The sequence below is a fragment of the Coregonus lavaretus genome (genome assembly GCF_964263955.1).
Source record: "Coregonus lavaretus genome assembly, chromosome: 8".
In the NCBI taxonomy this organism is placed as follows: Eukaryota; Metazoa; Chordata; class Actinopteri; order Salmoniformes; family Salmonidae; genus Coregonus; species Coregonus lavaretus.
The window spans coordinates 21,606,944-21,631,288 of NC_139995.1; the positions used below are offsets into that span (position 1 = coordinate 21,606,944).

Below are 24,345 nucleotides of genomic sequence, written 5' to 3' on the forward strand. Positions count from 1 at the left end.
TTATTTACAGAAACATGTTACAAAACAAAGACTATACAATCTTAAATATTAAGTAAATCTAACCTAACAAGTTTGTTCATGAATTACATAGCAGCCCAATACACAAAAGTCAAGCTGATCAAATGATTCTGATAATGTTTACAAAAAAAAAAAAACTATACACGCTCTTATATAGGAGTTTGTACTGAAAATATTTTCCTCCCACAAGCAAGCTGTGTTCTGTCTCACTTTCACATTCCAAGTATGTGGTACTTGATAAAAACATCTTTGCAAAGTTTCCATCATATGGAAACAAGGTCAGCGTTGTCAGTGGAGGTTGAGGGTAAACAAAAACACTTTACTGAACCTGTTAAACAACTCATAACCGACCAGGGAGCTTCAACACCCCCTGGTCTGCACCAAGATCTGACGTCTCTTATCTGGAAAACATTGATAAAAATAACGGTTAACACTATGTGCTCTATTCAATCTGGATCCTTTAAGCGTTACAGATTGCACAATGGAAATGTAAAGGTCATGCATTGATTAACAACTCAGTATGAGACTGCCATCATTGAAGTCATTTGTGGTAGTGTTATACAAGAAGTCATCAGCGATTGGATCTTCTCTAAACAATCAAGAGTATCAAAGCCAATGACGAATTTTCAGAACGGTTAGAACAGCGTTTCTCAAACTGTGCGCGTTTAGTTTTTTTACACTAACACTACACAGCTGATTCAAATGATCAAACCTTGATGATTAGTTGATTATTTGAAATCAGCTGTGTAGTGCAGCTCTTGGGGTCCCAAGGACCGAGTTTGGGAAATCCTGGGTTAGAATGTGTTTGCGTTCTAGAAATCATCAGGGAGGTACTCAGCTCCAGACTCATTACGGAGAAGAAACAAACATCCATTGGTGTGGCGTAGCGGTTTCCCGGAGCAAGGAGTTTGGGTAGCCAGGCAAACATTTGCAGTGTTTACCACGAATGCAGTCTACGCTAATGCGGGAACATTGCTTTTAAATTTCAACGACAATGTAACGCTTAACTTCCGTGATACGGCTTGAATAGAGGCCAAAGTGTTTCATACCAGCTAGCTGACAAGCTATCAGGTTTTTACCACATTTAGGGTTCATAGGCATATTTTAAAAGCAAGCTCCTAAAACACTTTGAACATTCAAGTAAGGTAAAACTAAAATTAAAAAAGCTCTGTCCTCAAACAGTCAGTGTGAAACAAATGCAGGCACTTTCTTATTTCAGCATTTCTAAAAGCTGCAAACTAAGAATTTCCATAAACGCTGTGCTTCAAATTAAGTTTGGCAACAATGATGCAAGCAGTTCCACTGTTTGAAGTGTTCATCTTCCTTGCTTTAATGATTGCTAAGTCCCTTCAGCCTTAAAGGAAAGTGTTTCAAATTATGAAATGTTACAAGGTCTTCGTCTAAAAAGGTAAATGATTGAATCCATGGAAATCGCTTAGACAACGGGCACAGCTTTCAGCCTGCGGGACATTTCAGAATCACAGGCTATTTGGGTAAAAAAAAAAAAGATGTTTCTTTTGTTGATTCAGAGGCAACTTGAAAATAGTAAAAAGCACAAGTGAGACCTTGGAGAGTTAACAACAAAGTAATGTCTGCCACACAAACGCATGCTTGTGGCAACACTACCTTTTAAAGCAGGGGTGTCAAACAAATGGAGGGGGGTCCAATCCAGCCCAGGGGTAATTTGAGTAAAACAAAACAAACTCAATATACTTTCAAACAGGGATCATCAACTAGATTCAGCCGCGGGCCGATTCTTTTCTTGAGCAGATGGTCGGGAGGCCTGAACATAATTACATAAAAATAATAATTTGTAGATTGCTAATTGACCGCAAGAAGCCCGAACAGATATCATGTTTGACTAAAACAACCTTGCTTACATTTGTATATGATCACATCTCTATTAAGTGTGGGAATACTTGGAAGCAGACTTACAAAATTAAAATTACCTGGAGCTAATTTCCTGGTATTTTTACAGCCTTATGTCCAACAATGAAAATAAAATAACAAAAAAAAGTTGTTTTTTGCTCAGAAAACTTGAGGGGCCAAATAAAACCACCCCCGGGCCTAATTCGGGGAACCCTGCTTTAAAAGGACTAAAACCAAATCGAAACTGTGTAGAAATGAGAATACACCTACATTCACCTCGTTGAAGACCGAATGTGCCCCTCGGGGCAAAATTGAGTTTGACACCCCTGTTTTAAAAGGATCCCAGTACATGATTAATGTGACGCTTTAACCTCTAGTTATAGGCGTATTGCATTATAGACTTGGCAGTGAACCACTTCAAATAAGTTAAGTTCTTAAACTTATTTCATTTACTAAATAAATAATAATGATCTCAATTGTACCAAAACAAACTGTATAAGAAAATGCCTGTGCAAAAATACATATTTCAATATGTACAATTCATTAACAAAATATGTATTCTGAAATAGGGATACTTCGATATTTGTTCAATACATACAAGAAAAAGCGAAAGTAAGATAGAAAACACTCGGCTCCTCAACTACGCTCGCTGCCTGACATCAGTGGAGTTTACGAAATTTACAGGAGTTACAAAAAAAGTAGTAACCTACTCTGAAGCCATCTCCATGAATCTCGCACCCCAAAAAAAACACCACTTGATCCCAAGAAGCATCATCTCATCTCAGAGAGACAGACAAGGGGAAGTATTGCCAGTTTAAGACTCCGTGCTTTGACGAAGGACAAGTGTGATGTGAGTCATGACAAACCCCTCTACTCACAAACTACAACACTATATTGTACCGGAATGGAAACCCTAATAGCCAATAGCCGAAGCTGGCGTAGTGGTTACAGACTAGGGTGGGAGAAACAGATGGCTGCCTTTGGATTGCTTTTGGGGCAATTAAGCACAACTTAAATGTCCTAAAGCAAGTAGTGGGTCTGTGTTTGTTTAGTGCTGTTCACAGTTAGGGCTAGGTCTACTGTAGCTGTTCATTTGTAAGATGAAAATAATGTAGGAATTAACACTTGTCCTCAAGACAAGTACTCCCTCTTTCACAACCATTCAATCAAATTGTCGTATCAGGCATCCTTTTTTCACATATGCATGCACAATTTACTTTCTTCCCCATCTCCATACAGACTTTTGTAGGTAAATTCAGTGAAAAACATAAGAAACATAAAAAAGTAACACTTGCATAATTGTTTCGGTCATGTATGGAACTCACATAGAGAATTGACTGGATCTGCTCCTCATGTTGTTCATCTCTGGCTACTTACTGTACATAACCTGACGTTATGTACGCACACGTCACACTGATTAAAACCAACCGACAAAATGTAGTGAAAGGATTAAAAAACAACAATGTGATTGTGTTCGAAGTGTTGCAACTGACAGTTTTTCCTCTTCCTGCCCTCTCCTTCCAAGGCTTCTGAGTTCAGGCGTGGAGGTGTACATTTGAATTTCCAGTAGTCCAGTAGAATCTAAAGTGACACACATACACACACACGCACGCACGGAAGAGATCGTCGGAAACCAACGGATTGCGGCTTAAGGGCTCTCCAGTCACTCCCAGTGGCTCTACGTCATGACGGTAGGTGGGCAGTGCCATGGCTGTTGTGCCAGCACTTTTCCCTTCCTCCGTACCTCTGGAATTCCAACATTAGGTCAAAGGGCAGGCAGGCTGCTACTCCCTCCTTTTCTCTCCTGTCTTCCCCATAGGAATACCTCCCTCAGTACACTGACTGACAGGGGGCCAAGTGTGACCCACCCTGGGTGCTAACGCCTGCCACCTCCACACGGCGCTCCTACATGGCTTTGGGAGGAATAGTTACACTATAGACGACAACGGTGACGTCACTGGGCTGTCCAGATCATATCCACCCTGAGGATCTTGGGAAGCTGAGAGTAACGTATTAGAAGGCCTCGTGCAGTCCGGAGCAGCGCACATGTTGCCTCCTCTTCATCCGCCCCTCGGTTCCATACAGAGAACCCAGCCACCGCTGTCAGGGGCGGGCCTTTGGCTGAGGAGAGCAAGAGAGAGAGAGCGAGAGAGAGAGGGGCAGGGAAGTTAGATGATAAATTACAACATTCATTCATTGGTGATTTTTAGTTTAATGTTTTTTTCTCAAGTCTATATGTGGTCACATGTACATGTTGAAGATATACAAGTCCTGACTGCACAGTGAATTTTCCAACAGATAAAGAGATTGACTGGTTGATGATAGGCATTAGCAGCCAGTGTGTGAGGTGTCCAACCCACCTGATGGATGAGGGAGTTGTTGGGGAGCCCCGTGGCTCCTGGGATTGTTCGTCCATGTTTGCTGTGGATGTTGTTGATGGCTGGAGACTTGGCCACTTTGGGCCTGCCCGGCCCCCCTCCACCGCCCCCTAAACCTCCTCCACTGTTGATGGAGCTGACAGCGGGGGAGCCCTTGCGTTTCTTCCCCTCCAGGCGGACGTCAGTGTGGGCATGGCTGAAGCTGCTGTGGTGCTCTGAGGCCTGGTGGACAAAGGGCCCCAGGGAGAGGGTGGAGTCACTGCTGTTCATCACCACACTCATCCTCTTGATGGACTCGGCCGGGCTGCCCGAGGGGGGGCCTCTGACCCCGGGCCCCGACACCCCAGCTGGCCCCGAGGGCTCTGCCTTCAGACTGAGGGAGTTGGTCCTGGCGTTGGGGCCACAGTTGAGTCCCACACTGTGGACGCCACTGTGAGACGAGGAGGAGGAGGGGGGGACTAGCGAGGCGTGGTGGTACGTGCTCCCTGAGCTGCCACTGTTTACCATGCAGTTCTTCTTGAAGGAGGAAGGGGTGGTGTTGGAGGAGGAAGAGGACTCTGAGGAGTAGGTGGTAGCGTGAGACGATGTAGGGAGGGAGCTGTTCTTCCTCTTCTTCCCCGAGCTGAGGCTACTGCCTCCACTGCTGCCCCCGCAGGTGGAGTTGGTTATGGCAGCTGTGGAGGAGGACTCCCGGGGTCTGAAGGACTTGACGCTGGATCTGGACTTGAGCGGTCGTCCTGAAGCCAGGGAGGGGACCGAGGAGTGGGTTGAAGGCATCTGGGGCGACGAAGACACTTGTCTGGCCTGTGCTGCGCTGTAGGCAGGGTGGTCGGCTGCGCCCTGCGGGGAGGCACGGGCGTTTAAGGTGGTCCCGTACGAGAGCACAGACTTGCTGTCGTAGGACTGAGTGTAGGGGGGCGGAAGGGGCGCAGAGGAGGGGCTGAGGAAGCCCGAGACAGGGGCGCTACCGTGGGATGAGGACATGGAGTTTGTGGTTGTCCTGTGGGCCGGTGCAGAGGAAGAAGAGGAGGAGGAGTTCTCCAAGGCGAAAGGGATTTTCCTATAACACAAACAGACCACCATGAGCATCCCCATCAGTAACATTTACACCTAGAGAGGGGTCAGCGCAGGACAGTCCTGGAGAGACACTGGAACTGCTAGCTTATGGTGTCCCATACATCTCCTTTCACCACCCTGCAACACTATTGCTCCCTGCCTCTGTGATTTTGCAATAGGTTTGTGAATTAGGTAGGTATTATGGAAGGAACTCTGGTCTAATGAATGTGCACAGACTTACTTCCACATCTGAGTGTTGACGTGCTTGTCCATCATGGCGGTAAGAGCACATCGCATTCGATCCCAGCGCCGGTCAAACGAGTAGCAGCTTCTCCCAAACAGTTGACTTCCAAAGGTACAAAACTGAGCAGCAGGGATGGAAATAGTTAACACAAACCAATCAATCACACACACTGCTGCTTCCCATGCACGGTGCAAGCTGCCACTCAATGGAGGTTGGTACTGTTTATAGGGCCTGTCAAAACTGGATAAGGACAGATTTTTCACACATCTGGCTATGCTGTTGTTTCATTGTTGCTGTGATGTGAATTTAAGGAGCTTAATAAATGTAGAGCATATTCCTGTAAGAGTCAAATATAAAGTGAACTTGTGGTGAACTTACAGCTGCCGGCCGTGGGTGGTAACCTGAATAGTGACAGTCCAGTTTGTCTGTGCTCTCCTCCCTCTCCCCCTCGTCACTGGACAGGCGGGAGACCCCGTCGGGGGCGGACGTAGAGGGGTGGGGCGACTCGTGGACCGACAAGGGGTCTCCCGGGGTACCCCCACCTCCGTGAGAAATAATGCTGTTCAGTCTGAGTGCAGAGGAAACAGTGATTTAGGAACACACATCAGGGATGCAGGTACTGGCTGTACCACACTGCAAAAAGTAGTTGTTGGATGTTGAGAACCCAGGAAGAGCACGTGAAGTGACTCACCGTGGAAGACCAAGATTGTGAGGTCTGGGCTTGCCAAACGCCAAAGGCTTGGTGACGTCGGTGGCTCCGTTGCCATGAGGCACCTGGTGGGCGTCGTGGTGGGGGGCAAGCCGGGAGGGGGAGGGGTGGGGTTCCCTGAGAGGGGTGGTCTGCTGGGGGTGGGGGTGCTGCAGTTCCCGTTCCCGGGCTTTGCTTTTGTGCTCAGCCAACAGTGTGTCGAACCGTTTCCTCCGGCCCAGCACTGCCCTCCGCTGGCTTAGGGAATGTGTCTGAGGGAGGGAGAAGGCCAAAACGTATGTTAGGTCAGGGTGAGCTGCACCTCTGAGTATCTGAAGGCTGTGACATGGAATAATTCATAACCACACAGAACAGAGAGAAAGAGAGGGGGCAGAAGAGAGGGCTTGGTACCTTGCATGTTAGGGATCGTGTGCATGGCTTCCGAGCTGTCATATCCAGGACTCCACAGTGGATATCTGGATTAAACTCACGTTCTGATGGAGGAGAGAGAGAACAGGAGAGGTAGAAAGGAAGAGAGAGCGGTAGCAGAGAAACATAGTATTCAGTTAGTGGCATTTCTGCCAATAACAGCTAGTTTTCAGTTTTCCCCTCCCCACTCAGACCACTCCCAGACAGTCCTAGCAAAATTCTTGCTTGAGAAATTGCTCTTTAATTGAAAACAATCACAGTAAGGTACTTACCTGTTACCCAGAAATGATTTGATATTGAGATAAAAACAGCTGCATTGGACCTTTAAAACAAAACATCCTACAGACATAAACCCCTATCATCTCCTCTCACCTGACAGTCTCTTGTAGAGGTGTTGTCTGCTACTGGCGCTGTTGTCCTGCTTCTTGTCCAGGGCAGAAAGGGAGAGATGGCCCTTGCCGTTGGGGATCTGGCCGGGGGCCAGCAGGGGAGCCTTTGGTATGGAGGGACAGTTAAGGCCTGGCTTCAGGGGTGACGAGGAGCTCACAGTGCTGCTGGAGGAAGAGGACGATAAGGGGGCCGAGGGAACCTGCACCATCTTGGCCGACGAATCCACCTTCAGACGCATCTTCTCCACTTTGACCGCAGGGGTCAGGCTGGAAGAGAGGGATGGACGGAGGTGGAGAAAGCGAGGGATAGAGGGAGTTCATTCATCTATAGCAGCATCAAATACTTCAGAAAAAACGTTTCATTTTAACAGAACAGCTGTAGGAAGAGTTTGAAATGTGTTCAAATCCTCAAGCAGAAAGCCAACATGTTTTGAGTGGTTGCAAATGGAGTTCGATAAAGGATCTATTTTTAAAACTAACTCTTTAAGGGGCTCATTTAGACAGAGAGTAGCACAGGAAGACTTCCGACAGAGCTAGACTTCTGAGGAGCAGGGAGAGGACCTAAGATGAAGAGATAAGATCTAACTCAGAGGATCAAAACAAACGTGAAGCAGGGCTTTAAGAAGCAGGGGACTGAAGTAGGGCTGGCCGATATATCGAATTAATTAGAATTGATGTTTTAGTGCAAAATTCCAAATGCCTGTCTCGCAAGAATCAAGATTATTTTGTATTATTTATGAGCGTTTATGTCTGCTTGTTCTCATGTTGTCTTTTTGGTCTCATCTCTTTCTGTCCTGTGTGCACCTTCTCACTCATAGACACACCAAGCCCCTCCCCTGCCACTCACAACTGAATTTCCACTAGTTACTATAGCAACAAAGTCAAAATGGACTATATTATGAATAACTATGAAAACAAGAATGTGCTTTTTGGTCTTAACTTAAGGTTAGGGTTAGGCATAAGGTTAGCAGTGTGGTTATGGTTAAAGGTAGACTCAGCAAAATACTGAAATGAGATGAGTGAGATGCACAGTATCTGTACATGTGAACGGGTTCGCTTCACGCTTGCGCTTCACGCAAAACAACAGAGAAGTTGAGCCTCGCACTTTAGCGCTCTTAGTTGCTGCGGAAATTGACCCACTATGCTGTTTACTTTCTGCATCTACGTCATATCGCTGAGACTACGCTTTAAGGTTAGGATTAAATAAACATTTGAAAGGTCGACTTTGGGCAGGAAAAACTGTCCAGCTCCGCCCCTTTCATTAGATTATTGCTGACTGTTTGAAATGCAGTGACCTTTAATTGTGCAACAAAGCTTATTTAGGAAAAAACACTAAAAATATTTAGATATACACTGTATCGTGAATCGCCCATATATTGGAAAAACATTGAGCCATATCGCCCAGTCCTAGGCTGAAGTTCAACATGACAATACGTTTTACTAGAGTTCAGCATGGTTCACCAGCATGGCTAGGCTAGACATGACTTACATCTTGTCGTTGAGCATCCTGAAGGGAGGGAAGTGAGGTCTCTGCTGGATGCCTGGCAGCTTCTCTTTGGCTGGTTTGAGGATTTTGGAGTTGGACGAGGCGCTGGTCCCACTGGAAGAGCGCCCCATGGCCCCTCCGCTGACACCCCCACCACCCGTCCCACTGCTCCTGCTCCGAGACAGGGGTGAGGAGGTGGCTAAGGTGGAGGTGGGCTTGCTGGACGAGCTGTGTCTTCTCTCTAGATAGGGGTCAGGGGAAAAGCAGGTTAGGGATAACCTAATGTACAGTCCACACAGACACATGACCTACAGTGCCTTCAGAAAGTATTTACACCCCTTGACTTTTTCAAATTTTTGTTGTGTTACAGCCTGAATTTAAAACGGATTAAAATTAGATTGTGTCACTGGCATACACACAATAACCCATAATGTCAAAGTGGAATTATGTTTAGAAATGTTTACAAATTAATTACAAATGAAAAGCTGAAATGTCTTGAGTCAATAAGTATTCAACCCCTTTGTTATGCAAGTCACATAAGTTGCATGAACTCTGTGTGCAATAATAGTGTTTAACATGATTTTTTAATGACTACTTCATCTCTGTACCCCACACATACAATTATCTGTAAGGTCCCTCAGTCGAGCAGTGAATTTCAAACACAGATTCAACCAGAAAGACCAGGGCGGTTTTCCAATGCCTCGCAAAGAAGGGCACCTATTGGTAGAACGATAAATATGTAAAATGCAACATTGAATATCCTTTGGAGCATGGTGAAGTTATGAATTACACTTTGGGTGGTGATGAATACACCCAGTCACTACAGAAATACAGGCGTCCTTCCTAACTCAGTTGCCAGACAGAAAGGAAACCGCCCAGGGATTTCACCATGAGGCCAATGGTGACTTTAAAACAGTTACAGAGTTGAATGACCGTAATAAGAGAAAACTGAGGATGGAACAACATTGTAGTTACTCCTCGATACTAACCTAAATGAGAGTGAAAAGGAAGCCTGTACAGAATTATAAATATTCCAAAACATGCATCCTGTTTGCAATAAGGCACTAACGTAAAACTGCCAAACATGTGGCAAAGAAATTCAGTTTATGTCCTGAATACGAAGCCTTATGTTTGGGTCAAATCCAAGACAACACATCACTGAGTACCAGTCTTCATACTTTGAAGCGTGGTGGTGGCTGCATCATGTTATTGGTATGCTTGTTGTTTAGGATAAACATTAACCAAATTAAGCTAAGTGCAGGGAAAATCCTAAATGAAAACCTTGTTCATTCTTCTTTCCAACAGACACTGGGAAACAAATTCACCTTTCACCAGGGCAATAACCTAAAACACAAGGCCAAATATACAGTGCATTCAGAAGGTATTCAGTCCCCTTCACTTTTTCCACATTTTGATTCGTTACAGCCTTATTCTAAAATTGATTAAATCGTTTTTTCCCTCATCAATCTACACACAATACCCAATAATGACGAAGCAAAAACTGGTTTTTAGAATTTTCTGCATTTCTTTATTTTTTTTTTAAACCCTGAAATATCACATCGTTGCTGCACAGCTATTTTCAGGTCTCTCCAGAGATGTTCAATCGGGTTCAAATCTGTGCTCTGGCTGGACCACTCAAGGACATTCAGAAACTTGTCCCGAAGCCACTCCTGCGTTGTTTTGCTGTGTGCTTAGGGTTGTTGTCTTGTTGGAATGTGAACCTTCACCCCAGTCTGAGGTCCCGAGCGCTCTGGGGCAGGTTTTAATCAAGAATCTCTCTGTACTTTGCTCCGTTCATCTTTCCCTCGATCCTGACTAGTCTCCCTGCCGCTGAAAAACACCACCATGCTTCACCGTAGGGATGGTGCCAGGTTTCCTCCAGATGTGACGCTTGGCATTCAGGCCAAAGAGTTCAATCTTGGTTTCATCAGACCAGAGAATCTTGATTCTCATGGTCTGAGAGTCCTTTAGGTGCCTTTTGGCAAATTCCAAGCGAGCTGTTATGTGTCTTTTACTGAGGAGTGGCTTCCACTCTACCATAAAGGCGTGATTGGTGGAATGCTGCAGAGATGGTTGTCCTTCTGGAAGGTTCTCCCATCTCCACAGAGGAACTCTGAAGCTCTGTCAGAGTGGTTCTTGGTCACCTCCCTGACCAAGGCCCTTCTCCCCCGATTACTCCGTTTGGCCAGGCGGCCAGCTCTAGGAAGAGTCTTGGTTGTTCCAAACTTCTTCCATTTAAGAATGATGGAGGCCACTGTGTTCTTTGGGACCTTCAATGCTGCAGAAATGTTTTGGTACCCTTCCCCAGATCTGTGCCTCGACACAATCCTGTCTCGGAGCTCTACGGACAATTCCTACAACCTCATGGCTTGGTTTTTGCTCTGACATGCACTGTCAACGGTGGGACCTTATATAGCCAGGTGTGTGTCTTTCCAAATCATGTCCAATCAATTGAATTTACCACAGGTGGACTCCAATCAAGTTGTAGAATCATCTCAAGGATGATCAATGGAAACAGGATGCACCTGAGCTCAATTTCGAGTATCATAGCAAAGGGTTGGAATACTTACGTAAATAAGGTATCGGTTTTTTATTTTGTAATACATTTGAAAAAATGTCTTAAAACCTGTTTTCACTTTGTCATTATGAGGTATTGTGTGTAGATTGATGAGGAAAAACATGTATTTAATCAATTTTAGAATAAGGCTGTAACGTAACAAAATGTGGAAAAAGGGGTCTGAATACTTTCTGAATGCACTGGAGTTGCTTACCAAGACGACATTGAATGTTCCTGAGTGGCCTAGTTACAGTTTTGACTTAAATCAGCTTGAAAATCTATGGCATGACTTGAAAATGGCTATCTAGCAATGATCAACAACCAACTTTACAATTATTTGGTTGTAATTTTGGGTAGAGCAGATATATCCATATGTTTTTGTTAGCTGCGTGTGCGACATAACTCCACCAGTCCTACCGATAATATCATTTACGAAGATTATACCTTTTTTAAACATTTTGTCAGAATAAAATTGTTTTTTATCAATTAGTATATTTGAGTTTAACCACAATATTTGTTGCAATATTTGTTCTGTTGTTTCTGGAGGATTAAATTGAAATTGCAACCAACTTTCGATGCCTTGTTTTAGAAATAGTGATATTTGGGGGATTATTTCCTTTTCAAATAACTGAAAGTGAGAGGTTGTAATCTGAATAAAGGGAAAAAGGCCATTCTTGAACATTGCTAGAGAACCATTTCGGATTTAAGTATAACTTTTGTATGACTGAAGCTTTTAGTGATAGGTCTAATGCTTTAATATTGAATAATTTCTGTCTTCCGAATTCATATTCATTATATAAATAGGGCCGTTTAATTTTGTCTGGCTTGCCGTTCCAAATAAAATTGAATATTTTTTCCTCATATCATTTAAAAAACTGTTAGGTAAACTGGGATAATACTAAAGAGTTAATCAGGGTGATTTTTCCACAAATTTACAGGTATTTTCCTTTCCATGGTAGTAAGATCTTATCTATTTTTGCTAACTTTCTATTAAAATGTATTAGAGTGAGATCATTTATTTGATTTGGGACATGTATTCCGAGTATATCCACATCACCATCAGACCATTGTATTGGTAAACTACATGGTAATGTAAATATTTAATTTTTTAGTGATCCAATTCGTAATATAGTACATTCATCATAATTTGGTTGTAATCCAGAGCGGTTAGAAAAGGTATCTAGATCCTCTATGAGGCTGTGGAGGGATTCAAGTTGTGGATTTAAAAGAAAACATGAATCATCAGTGTACAATGACACCTTTGTTTTTAAGCCCTGGATTTCTAATCCCTTGATATTATTTTTGGATCAGATTTTAATAGCTAACATTTCGATGGCCATAATAAACAGATATGCCAATAGTGGACAACCTTGTTTCACTCCTCTTGACAGTTTAAAAAAACTTCAAAAGAAATAGCCATTATTTACTATTTTACACCTAGGGTTACTATACATGATTTTAACCCAATTTATAAAGAGATTGTCCAAAATTGAAATGCTCCAGGCATTTATATATAAACCCCAGTCGTACTTTATCAAATGCCTTTTCGAAGTCTACTATGAATAGCAGGCCTGGTTTCACAGATTTTTCATAGTGTTCTATTGTTTCCAGTACTTGCCTTATATTATCTCAATGTATCGCCCATGTAAAAAACCTGTCTGATTAGAATGAATAATGTCCGACAATACCTTTTTAATTATATGCGCTATACATTTTGCATCACAACACTGAAGTGTAAGGGGCCTCCAATTTTTAAAATGGACTGGATCTTTATATTTTCCACTTGTATCCTGTTTCAGTAATAATGAAATCAGACCTTCTTCTTGAGTGTCTGATAATCTATCATTTACATAGGAGTGGTTAAAACATGCTAATAACGGTCCTCTGAGTATATCAAAAAAGGTTTGGTATACCTCGACTGGTATGCCATCCAACCCTGGAGTTTTCCCGGACTTAAAGCCTTTAATTGCATCCAGAAGTTCCTTCTCTTTAATTCACCTTCACATGAGTCTTTCTGTATAGCTGTTAATGTTACATTATCAATAGAAAACAAATCTCTACAATTTGCTTCAGTTAGAGGAGGTGGAGGCGACTGAAACGAAAACATACGCTTAAAGTACTTTGATTCCTCCTTCAAAATATAATTTGGTGAATCATGGGTGACTCCATCATTTGTAACCAGTTTCAATAAATTATTTTTGGTAGCATTCCTATGTTGAAGATTTAAAAAATAATTTGGTGCATTTTTCCCCGTATTCCATCCAGTTTGCTTTATTTTTTATAATATATTACACTTGATCTTTCTTGAATAAGTTTCTCCATTTCTTTTAGTTTTTCCTCTAATTTATTCTGAGCCTCTTTGTTACATTTTTTTTTTGCTATCTATCTGTTCTGTTAGACCTTCTATTTCCTTTGTTAGTGTGGACTCTTTTGACCTAAATTGCTTTTGTTTTCGAGATGAGTACTGAATTGCATGGCCTCTAAAGGCACATTTAAAAGGTGTCCTATACAATAAGGGGATTTGCTGTACCTATGTTATGTCGGAAAATATATAATATAATATAAATTCCTCTGTCCTAGTTAAAAACAAGTTATCATCCAATAGGCTTTGATAAAATTTCCAATATCCTCGCCCACGTGGAAATTCAGTAAGAGTAATGTATATGCCAATTATATGACGGTCCGACCGCATTCTGTCCCCTATCAACACTTTTGGTGCCAACGAGAATGACATAAGAAAGAAGTCAAGACGACTAGCTTGATTGAGTCTCCGCCATGTATACCTCACTAGATCAGGATATTTAAGCCTCCATATATCTACTAGTTCTAATGTATCCATGACATTCACGATTTCCTTAAGAGCATGAGGGTGATTGTTTGTAGTGTGATTTCCTTGACACGGGCACATAACTCATAAGGTAGTAGTGTTCTTTCTTCCTGAAACAACGGGCCTTTGAACAGTAACATTTTTGCTATAAATGTGCATGGAATCAACGGGTAAACATTTCCTTAATAGAGTCAAAAGCAGGCAGCTTCAAAAGCAAAGAAAGCCTTGCTGATCCAGGCCAATTCATCCTGAACTAGAAACACGGGTCAAGAGCTTGATTTCCTGTCAGCCAGAATGGAACGGTTGGGCTTCCTATAACTGATAAAAGACAGAGATGAAAATAATTAAACAAAGACAAAAAAACAGCAGCTGCTGAACAGGACAAAGGGCCCCGTGCAATCAAAACCGTATTGCAGTATTTAGCCTGAACAGTTATTTCTAAAGTTATGCAGCTCTCACACCCCATAAACGAACACAAGCTGACACACACACAAAGAGAACATGAAGGTAAAACAGAAAGAGAGAAAATGAAAGTTATACAGTAAGAGAGGAAGAAAGCATGTGAGAGAAAGCAAGAGAGTCAGCTCTTTAGATAAGAGCAGAGCACTGAAATGAAAGTGAGCTAAAGACTAAATGCAAACTCCAATGTGGTGTTGAATTTTGGCCAAAGTAACTCGGGGCTGTTCCAGTCCTGAGAGGGTTAATCTGACTATTTTACAGCCAGATAACAGAAACAGAAACACTGACTGCACTACCTCCTCCCAACCAGCAGAGCAGCACTACAAAACCGGTTTCATCTTCTAGCCATGAAGAAAAGCATGTGTCAGAGAAGGAGAGAGCGAGAGACAGAGAAACCAAGAAATATACATACAATCAGTGTATGAGAGGAAACAGTGAGAGAGTAGAGAAATAAGAGAATGGAGAGAAAGCACAAGAGAGAGATGGATAGATAGATATATACATAGATACGAAACTCCAACTAACTCCATGCAGATCTGGGCTTCATGCCAAGGCTGTCTCAGTGGGTGAGCAGCAACAGAGCAGGACCGAATGCACAGCAACCACTCCTAGCCCCACACCCACAGTTCTACACTACACCAGCTAGCTAACAGAGCAACAACCCCAGGCCTTTCCTCTCCCTCCTCACACAGACTAAACCAGCCCAGCCTATCTGCTGTGACAAAGCTCCTCCCTGAGTCAAGCTGGAGCTTCCCCCCAGGGCCTCTCCCTCTTATACCCTCCCGCCCATGACACACTGTCTTCCTGCTAACAGGCTAGGCTAGCACCCAGCCTCTCCTCCCATTCAACCCCCCAACCCATCGCTGCTGCTCAGTCCAGCTCAGAAGTTGCTTAATAACCCACACGCAAGCACAAGCAGGCTTCCCCAGCGTGACGTTCCCACAACGCCTGCCAAACGCTGAGAGAGCCAGCCAGCCACAGAGGTCCTGGCAGACCAGTAGAACAGGAAAACAGTGACGGAGAGGAGAGGAGCAGTGTTATGGTCTATTCTCACACCATCTTCTCTCCGTGGAATCCCTGGCTACTGAGGAGACAGGCTGGCTGGGGAACATTTTGGATAGTGGGCCCCGGCATACAGTATAGGCCTACACACTGTACACTCAGTGTAGGCTACACATAAAACAAAAAGGCCCAATCAAAAGGAATAGGCCTTAAAATATCCTCTTACACCTTGACAACACTATTGTAGAAATCGGTTAATAAAACCAGATCTGCTTTAGAGCAACCAGTTGGTGGATTGCATCCTCATATGGTGTGGATGGTGTATTTACATAGTCCTGTCAACAGTGCAGGCCTGTTCTCATCAGAGCATATAACTCTGCATATAGCCCCACTGTCAAAACACACCATCCACCAGGGGACCGCAACAGGCGGCCTGTCGGCCAAAACCATCCCGCAAGCATTGTTTTTTGGTATCCCCGTTTTTGTTTTTTAAAACGTGGCGGTCCAACGCCCTATTAAGCCACTTTATGTTGGTGGTTTCTTTATTTTGCCAGTTACCTGTATGTATGCATGTGATCGTGTGTCAATGTAATCAAGGTATGAAATTATTGTTATTTTCAAATACAATCTCTTTTTGGGCCTAGTTGTGGTCGATTAAAAAAAGTAAAAAAATTATACAAATTATGTTCCGGCCCCCCACCCATTCACTCCGACAAAAATCGACCTGCGGCTGAATCTAGTTGCCTACCCCTGCCATACACCATATGGATGGGCTTCAAGCAATACAGGAGAATGAGGTGAAACAGTCTAGATTGTGTTAAGCTCAGTGGATCTGCCCTCAGAGAGAGAAGAATCACAGCATATAGAATCACAGTGCACTGAACTTTAGCGGACTCTCTCAGCTAATGCCTTTCCTACCAGCAGCAACACAACAAAGCAACACAGTGGCTTCATGGAATGAAAGTCATGTAAAACTACAGACTACAACCAGTGCAGAAAATGAAGGTCCGTCTTTGGTGCCTTGCAGAGATGAGCTCATTACTCTATAGAAGACAAGTCCACTAATGTTTCACTGGCCAGACAAGTCCAGTAGTCTTCAGAGAGGCACTGGCGAGTCCTGCGTTCACACACTGTACACTGGAAGACTAATGAATGAACAGGCCTACTATGGAGCTTCATAATGACTAGTCTATCTCTACAATTCACTGAGACTATCACTATGAAGATGAGACAGACAGTCTGTGGTACCAGTGGATGTGAGCTATCCAAGACCATTGTCTTACGTCAAATCGCATCACTCCTACGCGACGCTCGTCCCTCAACCGATCTGTCCTGTAGGACGTGGAACTCATCCTAAAATGTTGAGATTCCCGACAATCCGTCATTCAAACATGAAAACATAGTTCCTCATTTTTTCTATCACTGCGCTCTCAATTAACTCCATGAAATAGGCACTGGTTGGTTAGCGGCATCATTTCATTGACAGGCTCAGCTAGCAAGCTATGTTGGACACATTTATGCTAGCTTTCAACCCACTGCCAAACTTCAGAAATACTGCTCGGTGAGGCACAAAAATCCTTAGCTAGATGTAAAAAATATGTAAAACGTTGACATTTTTATTGTTTTAGCTTAGGTTAATTCAGACTGTTTTTCAGCAGACGATGTCACCTAGGTGATATTTTAGCACATTAGACAGCACATTGTAGCCAAACTACTTTTGATCTATCCCATTACCCTTTGCGAGACCCGAGACAGATCAGTGCAGGTGGAATAGTCACACTATCTGACTTAAGACAATGATCCAAGCCAGATTCATCCTATCTAATTTAATGTTATTGCACAACATCTAAAGTGGAAGTTCTGTTAACCTCTTAAGTATCAGATTTTCGCCTAAAATGACATACCCAAATCTAACTGCCTGTAGTGCAGGACCTGAAGCAAGGATATGCATATTCTTGATACCATTTGAAAGGAAACCCTTTGAAGTTTGTGGATATGTGAAATGAATGTAGGAGAATATTACACATTAGATCTGGTAAAAGATAATACAAACAAAAAAACATGTTTTGAAATTCAAGAGAAAGGCCACAATATAATATTGCTGTTTAGGCGCAATTTAGATTTTGCAGTGTGTGCGCAAAGTTTCAGATTGATCCAATGAAGCATTGCAATACTGGACTATTTTGTATCAAGTCTGCCCAAATGTGCCGAATTGATAAATTTTCAAGTACATAACTATAGAGAACATACAAAAATGATATGGTAATACAAAATGTAAGTTTACACACTCCCAGTAATGTCATACATAACAGATCATTAGCTTATACACTAACTTTCACACATCTAGATGGCCGGGAGGGGTGGGTGTGGAGCCAGAGACAACAGGGGTTCAAACTGTAGAACCCAGTTACATTTGAATATCAAACAAAACTATGCTACATTTTATCTCTGGGACCCTCAGGATAACAAATCAGAGCAAGATTAAGATTACTGAATGTAAGTACATTATTTACCTTCAGAGGTGAATGTATCAAACCAATTGGCGTGATACGTTTTTTGTTGTTGTGCGCTCTCCTCAAACAATAGCATGGTATTTTCTCACTGCAATAGCTACAGTAAATTGGACAGTTCAGTTTGATTAACAAGAATTTAAGCGTTCTGCCCATATAAGACATGTCTATGTCCTTGAAAGTTTGCTGTTACTTACAACAGTCATGCTAATCACATTAGCGCACGTTAGCTCAACTGTCCCGTATACGGGACACCGATCCCATTTACATTTACATCATTTAGCGGACGCTCTTATCCAGAGCAACTTACAAATTGATCCCGTAGAGGTTAATGAACTACTAAGCTATAGTAGTCAGGCGCAACCACACCAGCACTAGGCTATCCTCAATTTGTGGAAAGTATGAACTTCTGTAGCTCAGCTGGTAGAGCACGGCGCTTGTAACGCCAAGGTAGTGGGTTCGATCCCCGGGACCACCCATACACAAAAATGTATGCACGCATGACTGTAAGTCACTTTGGATAAAAGCGTCTGCGAAATGGCATATTATTATTATTATTATTATTATTATATTCACGTGCCATTAGTCCATGATTGCTCTGTCTTGACTCTTGACACACGACCAATGAGTGTTCCCAATGACACTTGAGTGCTATTGTGTCTCCATCTTGTGGCCAATCCTGATAACTGTATAACCAGCAACAACCAGTTATGAAATATTATAGGCCTAGCTTTTCATTCAATCTTTCCTTTGAGAAAGAAACAAACACCCCATAGTAAAAAGGACAGTAGTGATTCCTTTGCAGCCCTGTGGCCTTGACTGGACACTTTTAATGGTATTGATCCCAATGTCCACACCAACATAAAGTGCAGTGTAGTAATGTATGCATATTGGGACACAGATGGACTTAAGTGATCAGCCCAGAGTAGAAATGGAAGGATGTGCCATTGAGGCATTGGTTTTGACACCCACAGGAAGATATAGGCTAGAGGCTCACCAGGATTACACTAGAAAATTAATATTCCAATTTAGCTTAAAAAGCAAACTGCTTGCATGCAATTTTACAAACTCATTAGTTTATAAGGACTGAAAGATCCATACTAAAGCCTCTGAAAGCATGCCTAAAAGATTAGAACGCTCTCCCTCTGTCAATGTAGTGAGGAGTCGGAACACTGACCTATCCAATATACAGTATGTGTTAGAAAACATGATAAAACGATAAAATATTGAAGAATGACCCATAACATAAGGTTATCTGCCAGTTTAGACTAGGCTATTTCATTGACAAAAATCCTTAAATGAAATGGCTCAAGGAACAACAGAAAGCACCTTGCTCTTCTTTACTAGAGGTATCAATGATAACGGTAAGTGGAAGAGTGCACTGAAATCAATTTTAAAAGGTCTCCAAACTTTGACCTAAAGAACAGCTGGAATAAATGAATTATACATGCCAATTGACGCATAACAGCCCACCGTGGAGAGGAACTAACCAGAAAGAGAAAGAGAGAGCGAGAGAGTTTACATTTAACACCACCACACTGGCTCATAGGCACTCACTGTGTCTGTGGACAGAGCAGTTCCCTTAACTGCACTGAAGCACAGGGGTGTGTGTGTGTGTGTGTGTCTGTGTGCGTGCCGCAAGTGTGTGCATAGAGGGTTCAACAGGCTGGTTTTAACGAGATACACAGCAAAGCGATCCCTTGATTCTGAAATCCATAATAAATTCAATTCTTTCCAGCGTGCCGGCCAAAGAGCCAGTTTAAGAACTAACACACTGTGGAGAGGGAAACTAGTATGTTTTAGACATCTTCAGATGTCTCAGGGACAGCTTAACATGCTAAAATAAATGGCATATTATAAAACAATAAATTCTCAGGCGGTGGAAATCAAAAGCCGGAGTGCTCCTTTCTCATGTTAGAGGTGGAGAACGGGAGGTGTGCTTTTAATCCTCCTGAGGTTGATAGTGTTTGAACATGCGCACACACACACAGTAGTGTGCCATCCTGACAGAGATTAGTGCCAAGCAGATTTCCCCAAAGCACAAGTCTAGAATGTTCTCTCTAGTGATGGGGGAAAGAAATCAATACAGTTCCATATCGGGATATTTCTGATGATATATCGTATCGTTTTGACAATATTGCAATATTACTTTTGCGCTAATTGGCTGTACCTGCACCAAAACTATTTTTCCTTCATAGCTTATTCTCCATCTTTTTAAATAGGTAGCCAATTTGACTGATCAAAACATGTTGTTTTCTCATGGCTCTATCTTGTCCCTCTGCTGCAGACATGTTTCGCAAATAAAATCACAGTATCGAATCACAATACATATAGAATTGTGAGAATCTCAACACATATCGGCACCTAAGTATTGTGATAATATCGTATTGTGAGGTCCCTGGCAATTCCCATCCCTAGTTCTCTCCCTGCCCAAACCTTTCCCATCAGGAGAGCTATAAAACAAAACAATATAAACCCCGACCCTGGATCAGCCCTTAGGGACAATGTTTGCATGAGTGGTGTGTGTGTGTGTGTGTGAGAGAGACTTACCGTAGTGCGCTTGGAAGGCCTGGGGCTTCACCACCTGACTGCAGTGGCTGCACATCACCAGGTAGAAGTCATCCTGTGCTGGACACTGGCCAAATATGGGCATGTCTGTGGTTCCATGGGGGAGAGAAAAACACAGGTTAACAGGATGAAGATAACCAGTATCTGGCCTAAACTGTAGGAGGTAGACACAGGCAGTTGCTGAATGAAACATTTCAAACCATGCTGTGTTATGGAGGGAGATGGAGACTAGCATTAAATACTCTAGGATGGTTATGGTTGATAAATCATTGCAGAGAAAAACTGATTGTACAGGTGCAGAGATTACAAACGCAGAGGGTACTCCTAGGTACTAGCCCCATTTCACAGTAGAGGAAACTACGTTTACGTAAACTACCTAGTGATAAAGAGGACCGAGCCAGCACTCCAAAGGTTACCTGCTGCAGAAACAAACACACACACACACAGACTCGCTACACAACAAAGTAGGCAGGAGAAATACAGCCAGTGGCAGAGTCTCTGAATGATATGCGACTTCAAATAAACAAGAGAGAATGGAGAGCAACTGCGATAGAGAGACTGCCATTTGGGCTTTAATGTACCATACCTGCAAATATTCAAATAGATACATTCATCCAGGCAAAAAAGGACACCATTATTCACAGGAATGCATGTTATCTTACGTGTCAAGAAAACCACATTACCTGTTGAATGCAGTTAACAATGTCAAAATATTTAACCTTTGTCAGTCGTTGTGTTAGTTAAATGCTAGGTAAACAGATCCGATTGGTTGTTTGATGGATTCAACACCACCACTCACAAACGACTCCCTCCTTTTTTGGTGAAAGCCTCATGATCATGGAAATCAGAGGGGTACGTTAGAAGATGAGACCCTCACAAGGAGAACTACAAAGAGCTAATGAAGGGGCTAATTATGAAACCACCCAGAGCGCCCGCCTGACCGCCATGGCAGACGAGGCCTCCTGTAGCTCAGTTGGTAGGGCATGGCGTTTGCAACGCCAGGGTTGTGGGTTCGATTCCCACGGGGGGCCAGTATGAAAAATGTATGCACTCACTAACTTTAAGTCACTCTGGATAAGAGCGTCTGCTAAATGACTCAAATGTAAAAAATGTAACACACACACAGCTGAGGACACTTGAAACGTCACCAAGCGATGTCCACACAAAAGCTTACCTGTGCTCTTAGGGAAGTCATTTGCTGCTGTGGAGCGGGAATTAACAAGCCGACCCATACTTCACACAGGGTTAGTGTCTGGGCCCACTTCACTAAGTGTCAGCTCCTACCACTGAGGTGGAAGTATCGACTACTGGCTCAGATGAAAATGTCTGGTTAATTAACATATAAAGAGTTCATAGGCCTACCAAACAGAGTTACGGTCTACTACCGAATGATTTAAATGCAACCGTACCTTCTTAAGAACAAACCCTTCATATCTAAATGAGTGGAAAACAAAGTTGACAAGGTGAAATTGTTTTCATAGGAAAAATTAGGAGTCGCATTAAATTCCTATGCAAAAGCTCACACTGGCTATCATGGGTGTCCATTGGTCGCTTAAATGAGCTGAATCACCAGTCCACTCTGCATTCAGGACATGGCAGTGGCACTGCACTTGAAGCGCCTGACTTCAAAAGTGGTGAAGCTCCATTGTGCCATTTCATTCTCCATTTACTTGTGTGGTATGGAGATGAGAGAGGGAGAGCGGGTGAAGGTGTGAGTGAGTGAGTGAGTGAGTGAGTGAGTGAGTGAGTGAGTGAGTGAGTGAGTGAGTGAGTGAGTGAGTGAGTGAGTGAGTGAGTGAGTGAGAAGTTAATTTCACCATCCTTTTCCATGGCAGTGATGAATGATCTAGGTAGAGTAGTAGCAGCTATTGGAGGCACACAGCACAGAGGCTGACTGCACACACAGACACAGGGCAGCAACCTCTGACCTGCTGCCACTACATTCCCCAGCCTCCCCCTCTCAGTCTGCTATCAGTCAAATAGGTGAAGGCGAGTCAGAGATATGGGAGTGAGTGAACTCAGAAGCAGATCAGAGGAGAGAATCCCTCAGTCATGTTCCAATATGTGAGTGTGTCATGTCTGGACTCTGGAGCGTGTGTGTGTATGTGTGTGCGTGCGTAGGAACGGCTTTTCCACCAGGGAGATATGTGGTGAGTCATGGTAGTGGTGTAGTCATCCACAGGGTAAGCCATAGTACCCCCATTTCACAAGGCTTGGTCTGAATGACAATGTGCTAGGAGACAAAGACAAGAGGACACACTCCAGACCTGATGAGCATGTAGGAGTTTGTGGACCCAATGTGATATAAAACACAGGAGAGGAGCTGGTGTGTGTGGAGCCAGTAGGCCTGCAGTCCAACTAAGGACACACCCTAGCATCAGCCGTCCTGTACTCATCTATTTTCTTTCAAGACCACTGAACTGTAATCAATAGGTGAGGCTGTGATAGGTGAGGCCATTATGGTGGAAACCCTATCCAGTGCATGCACCTATACATGGTGATGAGGTAGAGAGAATGAGGAAAGGAAGGCATTTGTGGCAGTAGCCTCAAGGTTAGAGAGGCCCAGCAGCCGCAAGGTTGCTGGTTAAAGCCCTAGGCTGGTCAACAGAAAAATGGAAATGGAACTGAACTGGCAGCCTGCTGGTCTCTGATCCCATGTATCATCTCCTGCAGTTGTGCCCTTGAGCAAGGCACTTAGCCCCCCACAATTGCTCTCCATCCAGGGATGCTGCACTGCTGCTGACCCTGTGCCTCTCAACGAGTGTGTGTGTACCTCTGGGTGTTGGGAAAGGCAGAAGACACATTTCTGTTCTAACCAATGGACACAATAAAGTCGTATTCTATTCTATTGATGTTTTTAGGACACGATCAGTGCTCCCCTGTTTTCCTACAGACAGCAGTTTACTGCACTAATATCATCCCATTGGATCCTGCAGGTCACACAAACAATTAGGGAAAAACAAAGTTCAGAACATCTGGGTCTTGTTCAGGTCATGTTCTCATTCTACTAAAATGAGCAAATATTTCCATTCATTTTCAAAAAGAAGTGATATTTCACTTCGTCTGTTCAGGTCCTTTCAAACAGTTCCGGAATCCTCTGCCTGACGAACAAGGCCCAGACTCTGAGGCCTTCAGACATGTAGCTGGTGCTGTTTCACAGTGCCAACACCTACTATGAGACACTGCCACATTTCACCTCTGCAGAATCAGCGGGCAGTGGCATACATTCTCAGTCCCCATCAGGTGTGTAGATATATGGTTTGACAAAACTATCTTCCACATTGGCACCAAACGTATCAAAACAACCAATTGAATTAGCATTCTCACTAAAATGGAACTGTCTTCGAACCTTTGGAGCCAACATTATCCCCATTTCAATTACATATTCTACACAAACCGAGCTCTGGTCCATACTCCTCTTAGTGATCCAACAAGCACTAAATGACACAAAGAAAAGGTTTCCTGAATCACTGTAATAATAGGCTATTGTAGCTGGACTAATGCAGTAGCACAACAGTGACTTTCCTGATCACATTCTGTCAACAAGCTTCTTGGTCTTCCTGAGAAAAAGTTAAGATGTAAATGAAGGTCATGTCAAAATTGTCTGGATCCAGGTGCTTTGCTGAACAGTTTTGGCTCCTTTTACGCCTGGAAATAAGTGTGTAAATCAGACAGGTCTGGTCTTCTGTTATGGCTTCTGTGAGACCTCTAGCATACAAGTGATTTGTTCTTAATTGTGCAATGTCACTGCGGTGCGCACACTGGCACCATTGTTTGCCAATGCAAATGCACTGTTAGATAAGTGCCCTGACAAGTAGGCTACAGTATATAACCCCTTCCATTTCAACATGAAAAAAAGCTATTT

General features: G+C 43.2%; 1 protein-coding gene across 1 annotated transcript in view; it reads right to left on the reverse strand.

Annotated features, from left to right (window-relative positions):
• Position 1: 1 nt before the first annotated feature.
• Positions 2–24,345, reverse strand: part of LOC311133880 (ataxin-7-like) — a 38,969-nt gene continuing 14,625 nt past the window's right edge. Inside the window, exons 5-13 of the mRNA XM_084167485.1 lie at positions 20,463–20,567; positions 8,561–8,798; positions 7,055–7,338; positions 6,665–6,747; positions 6,257–6,525; positions 5,944–6,133; positions 5,563–5,684; positions 4,248–5,325; positions 2–4,008 (exon numbers count right to left, since the gene is read on the reverse strand). Of these exons, the coding sequence (XP_084023611.1) occupies positions 3,991–4,008; positions 4,248–5,325; positions 5,563–5,684; positions 5,944–6,133; positions 6,257–6,525; positions 6,665–6,747; positions 7,055–7,338; positions 8,561–8,798; positions 20,463–20,567 (2,387 nt within the window). The 3' untranslated portion in view covers positions 2–3,990. The remainder of the gene's footprint in view (positions 4,009–4,247; positions 5,326–5,562; positions 5,685–5,943; positions 6,134–6,256; positions 6,526–6,664; positions 6,748–7,054; positions 7,339–8,560; positions 8,799–20,462; positions 20,568–24,345) is intronic.